Source organism: Silurus meridionalis, chromosome 28 (genome assembly GCF_014805685.1).
Source record: "Silurus meridionalis isolate SWU-2019-XX chromosome 28, ASM1480568v1, whole genome shotgun sequence".
Lineage (NCBI taxonomy): Eukaryota > Metazoa > Chordata > Actinopteri > Siluriformes > Siluridae > Silurus > Silurus meridionalis.
The window spans coordinates 3821439-3827500 of NC_060911.1; the positions used below are offsets into that span (position 1 = coordinate 3821439).

At 39.6% G+C, this 6062-nt stretch overlaps 1 protein-coding gene across 1 annotated transcript in view; it reads right to left on the reverse strand.

The window, feature by feature from the left end:
- Window positions 1–333: 333 nt before the first annotated feature.
- The window catches only part of cpe (carboxypeptidase E), a 14780-nt gene continuing 9051 nt past the window's right edge, over window positions 334–6062 (reverse strand). Inside the window, exons 4-9 of the mRNA XM_046842871.1 lie at window positions 5815–5932; window positions 4575–4757; window positions 3759–3898; window positions 3308–3407; window positions 2569–2687; window positions 334–1378 (exon numbers count right to left, since the gene is read on the reverse strand). Coding sequence (XP_046698827.1) covers window positions 1280–1378; window positions 2569–2687; window positions 3308–3407; window positions 3759–3898; window positions 4575–4757; window positions 5815–5932 — 759 coding nt within the window. The 3' untranslated portion in view covers window positions 334–1279. The remainder of the gene's footprint in view (window positions 1379–2568; window positions 2688–3307; window positions 3408–3758; window positions 3899–4574; window positions 4758–5814; window positions 5933–6062) is intronic.

A 6062-nucleotide genomic window follows, 5' to 3' on the forward strand; every position in this document is an offset into this window, starting at 1 on the left:
GCTGCAACACAGTGTTAGATAAACAACAAGAAGGCATAGCGTAGGACTGAGGTTAGGAATTTCAACCGAATTCTTTCTACTCATTTACATTTATGACATTTGGCAGATGCACGTATTTAAAGCGAATTATAATCATTTCATTCATACAACTGAGCAGTTGAGCATTAAGGGCCTTGCTCAAGGGCCCAGCAGTGGCAGCTTGGTGGTGTTGGGATTTGAACTCACGACCTTCTGATCAGAAGTCCAACATATTTACCTCCGAGCTCCGTTTTACTCCAGAAAAATGTACGTCTTGCTTTTAATTATATCCCACAGAGAAAAAAAGATCGAACACAGAGTTACAGCGTTTATTAAATAAAGACAGATTATCGTTATCCATGTCATCACTTGTGCAGTTTGGTTTCGTCTACAAAAGCAGTCACATTTGTGCCATCGTGTCTTAACGCTAAAATTCATTAAAAGTGTACCTTCAGTTACGAATATACATCTATCCGTTACCAGTTTAAAGCTCTAATAGAATGATATCTTATATAGATCTAATAATAAAAAGAGCTCATGTAGGACCTCTCGAGCATTCTTTAAAATTCATTTTACATACATGATGCAACTCCTTTTAAAATAGCAACAACATCAACAACAACGAGAAAAAAAAAACATTCACAATATGACCGTTTCGAAAGAAGAGATGAAAAAGCATAAATAGAATATGTTGAGTCGTCTCTCCGTTGGCGTAGAGTCTTAATTAATCATCATAATCTATAAGTGATGAAATATAATTTATATCTGATACATACATTCATTCACAACACAGTGCTTCCTGGTTGGTTGGTGATAGAAAGTAGCTCACAAGAACAATGTTTAAAAGGAAAAATAGAGTACACCATTTACAGTATTTACTTCCTGTGTGTGTATATGCACCTGGGAACACACATACACACACACACACACACACACACACACACAGGCAGCTGACGATGAACATATTATTGCAAACAACACCTATAAGCTAAATGCCCATCAATATGTGCAGAAAAGAAACCATCAATACATGAATGGCAGAGCACAACATTAGGACCTTTGGTACCTTTAGGAACTAAACACCAGTTTTCATCTTCCTGCTTTATTGATTCACATCCTTCTACAGAAGAACCAAAGTTCAGTCCACATGTAGCGCCCCAAACAAAAAAAAATAGCTACTATAATGTAAATGATGTAAATCACACATACAACATCGAGTAAATATGTTACACCCAATCGGCGACTGATTCGGAATCACAATTTAGAAGTTCAGGGTCTCTGACATCATCTTCCACCAATCCATAAGCTCCTCTTTCTCTTCTTCCTTCCGTTCCTCCAAGGACTCCAACTCGAAATCAAGCTGCGACACAGAAACACATGCATACACACACTCAGAACTACAATTCCCTTAGAACAACACATCCTTATAATGTAATGTATGTTTGATCTCTTTATAGTTACGTCCTGCTGGAACTTTACATATTAAAGCAGCAATAAACAACCTTTCCCACAATCATCATTACTTAGACAAATCGCTGAAACTACTGAAATTGGATGAACTGTCCTAAGCGTTATTAAAAACTGGAAGGGCAGCAGGGAATCATTATCTACGAGGAAGAAATGTGGTGGGAAAAAAATCTTGAATGATCCTGATCGGCGATCGCGTTTGGTGAAATCAAATCGTAAAACAACAACAGTAAAACTCACGATTATGTTTGTTTAGTAGTGAAAATAAGAGCATTTCCACACGCACAATGCGAAGGGAACTCATGGGATTGGGAATAAACAGCTGTGTAGCCTTAAGAAAACCACTTATCAGTGAGGCTAATCGGAAAAAAGAGCTTCAATTTCCTAGGGAGCATAAAGATTGGAAACTGGAGCAATTAAAGAAGGTCATGTGGTCTGATGAGTCCAGATTTACCCTGCTTCAGAGTGATGAGCACATCAGGGTAAGAAGAGAGGCGGGTGAACTGATGCACACATCATGCCTAATGCCTACAAGCCAGTGATATGATCTGGGGTCGCTGCTGTTAGTCAGGTCTCGGTTCAGCCCATGTGCCCAGATGAGGTCAGCTGACTTACTGAATATACTGAATGACCAGGTGATTCCATCAATGGATTTTTCCTTCTCTGATGGCACAAGTATATTCCAAGATGACAATGCCAGGATTCATCAGGCTCAAATTGTGAAAGAGCGGTCCAGGGAGCACGAGACATCATTTTCACACGTCTTGGCCGCCACAGAGTCCAGACCTTAACCCCATTGAAAATCTTTGGGATGTGCTGAAGGAGACTTTGTGTAGCGACTCTCACACGTGCTATTATTTTATTGCTATACGGTTTATAAACATCTTATTTCCCCATACTTGCACAATCATAATAGTTCCAGCACTGCATTATAAGAACACATTGCATTCACTGATGTGTTTGATAAATGTGTAATACACTGTATGTGACTAAAATATACACACACGTGTATTGAACTGGAAGGCAGACCTCAGAACCGTTTTATGCGGATGTGTGTGTGTGTGTGTGTGTGTGTGTGTTTACCCGAACAGCAGGGCTGTGTGGAACAGCCACTTTCTTGGTCACGGTAAGATATCCAGGAGCTGAAGCTGACACTTTGTAGTTACCAGGAGCTAGTAAGCGCCAATAATCACCGTCCTTAGCTACAAAATATAGAGGAGTGAATAAGATTGTAAAAAGTGTCAATTACAATAATATGTAGCAATTATAAAAGCAATAACGGCACTCATGGCATCAGGTGTGTTATAAATTTATTTATATATTATTTTTTGGAGTCAATAAACTAAACATCTCGAGAAATATATGTGTACTTTCTGTACTAACTTCATACTTAATACACAAAATATAGTTCATTATTTGGAAGAATAAGTAAATAAATGTCATTATGCATCAATCCAATACGCAGTAATGTGTAATATTGTGAATCATCTCCATTTGTCACTCTATAATGATTTCATTCAAGATACTGAGATATTGAGAAATATTAAATATGGCCTTAATATTTTAATTTGCAGACCATAAAAAATATATAAAATTACTACAATTGTACACTGTATGTTTTTATAAATCTGGATTATATTAGTGTCATATTTTTTCTCATCTCAGAAATGATCTAATAACTCTCTGAAGGTTTTACTATGCACTATGCCATGTTGCCACTAGATGTCAGTATTGGCATCATGTTCATACGTTGCCATTTTAGTCGCTGCTTCGATATTTTCAGTGTCATTAAATAATTTGTTCATTTATTCGTGTTGTTTACCTGAGGTAATATCATGGTCAATGCCCTCCACAGAAATAGAGGCGTTGGAGATGGGATTTCCCTGAAGATCATGCACAAAACCCTTCACTCCACGATGGACCTTGGGAAGAACAAGGAAAAAAATAGAACAGCTGTAAAATATAGAGGATTATTGAAAAAGTACAGTCAGCGATTCTAGTACACATGAGCTGATGCTTGCTGTTAACAGATTCCTTCCTTAATGGCTATAGCAAGAGGGCGAGTTTTCTGAAACAGATGAATGCAGAAGCACCTCCTTGTCCTGCTCTCCGTCATTTGGTTTTTCACATGTTTATAGGCCCGCGGTGTTGCAGCGCCTCGTCTGAGCAGATGTTTTATATAAAGCAGTTAGAACTTTACCTGCTTAGAGCATTAATGTCTTTGAAGACACGGACAGATATGTGAATCAGCACATACAAACACAAGCACACACCTGCGAGATGTAGTTGACGAGGGAGTTGCGGTTCTGGTCCCAGTACATTTTGAGCATGTTCTCCAACGGAAACTTGTCACAGCTCAACTCCAGTGTGATCTCAAAACAGTTGCTGCTTAGGTAGTTAAAGTCCTGCATGCCTGAAGAAAAGAGGAAAAGAAAGGTCATAGGATGTTTTGTGGAAATCACACAATTGCACAATAAAACAAACCACTCGCTGCTGGTTATCTTTAGGTTGACTAAGGAGCTTCGGTGTGGTTTGCACACATGCCTTAGATTGTAGTGTAGCTACTTTATCTGAAGAATAATTCTGTAATGTATTTGAGTCATTTGAGATGTATTGGGACATCAGAATGTTCCAGCCATATGTGGTTCTTTCCAAAACCATTACCAAAAAGTTGGATGCACACAATTGTATAGGATGTACTGGGTGGGATTGGTCTCAGTGTATGTTGAAGTGGGTGGGATTGGTCATAGTGTATGATGGAGTGGGTGGGATTGGTCTCAGTGTATGATGGAGTGGGTCGGATTGGTCTCAGTGTATGATGGAGTGGGTGAGATTGGTCTCAGTGTCTGATGGAGTGGGTGGGATTGGTCTCAGTGTCTGATGGAGTGGGTGGGATTGGTCTCAGTGTCTGATGGAGTGGGTGGGATTGGTCTCAGTGTCTGATGGAGTGGGTGGGATTGGTCTCAGTGTCTGATGGAGTGGGTGGGATTGGTTTCAGTGTCTGATGGAGTGGGTGGGATTGGTCTCAGAGTCTGATGAGTGTGTGGGATTGGTCTCAGTGTCACCCATAATGATGTGTAGTTGTCTACCTCCAGGCACACTGTACCAGGCCCCTCCATTGGTGATGCCCTCTTTGAAACTGGAGTCGTCATCATTTTTGCGGCACGGTGCTCGATTAGGGTCCGACATCACCGGGTTAAAGCTGGAGTATGCCTTCGCCAAGCTCTTAAACACTACGTCGTCTGGGCTGGCGCTGTACTCGTGAGTTGACCCTGAGAAGCAAAAAGAGATGGAGAGATAGATAAGTGATAAAGAGAAATAATCTGCGCTCAAACATCTCCATCCACCAAACATCCACCTGCTGCTTCATCTGCTACTTATTTCAGTCCTCCCTCCAAAAATAGTTATTAGTTAAAGTAGGTCTTTCCGTTCTGCCTCTCGCGTTTAACAACTGTGTTTATTTTTTTACTGAGGCTCATAAACATGACTGTTAAACAGGTGCTGCTTTGTGGAGCTTGGAAAGGAAACACTTTGGAAGGCCACATTTGTGTGTTTATGCTGCTAAATCTTGTAGGGAAAAAGTCTGAAAGAGTGTTACAGACTCTAAAGAAAAATGTAGCTAAGCTAGTTATGCTAGCTACGCTCTCAGATATTTGTGATATATTTGTGAAATATTAATAACCATGAACTTCTCTAAAACAAGTATACATAATTTTACAGTATATATACTATACATACTAGCCAAATTCTAACTAAATTCTCTCAGTATATGTTTTTGGCTAACATAGTGATAGCGTACTTGCTTTATGACATATTTGGGCTAATATTAGGTACTTTGGGTGATTTGTATGTCTTTTAATAGAGAGTTGAGGTAAAGAGATATTCTTAAACCTTTCATGAGCATTTTAAACACAGATTTCTAAAAAGCACTCATGTACACTGTTTAAACATTTTAAATTATTTTAAGATTCCTACTGAGGAATCTAACTTGGTCTGACATGCCTAGAAAGACCATCTTTTTTCAGCTTCTAGCTAAATGATTTGCTATTTTTTCCCTGTGACTGTTTCTTATAGTGAGATAAACATTAATGGCAATAATATAGAAACCATTTCCTATCTACCTACCAGCCTTTACTACATATGATCTCAAGTTAGACTAGACCAGAGTGTGTTTTTGTGTTTTGGCAGCTGCTCAGACTAAGCTGGATTTTTTTGTGGGGGTTGTAAAGAACTTAAGCACTTTAGGCCTCTATACAAACAACCTTCATGGTGGAAGCTTTGAGCTCGGGGTCACAATGTGTGTGCGTAGATGAGAGTTCTTTCTCATACCACTTCGAGTTTCATCATATGGGTAATTGGCCACCACATCTCCTCCATGGAGGTTGGCTGACAGCACAAATGGGATGTCCATAATCCAGTGAATTACAGCCTTCGTCTCAGGAGCAAGCTGCAAAACACACAAAGACATGGAGGTTTTTTTTGCAGTATGACAGCACATGATTGTAAGTCCCCCCACCACCCATTCTGCCCATCTGCTAATTCCCAACCACCACCCAGCTCCCCCCTTCATACAACAG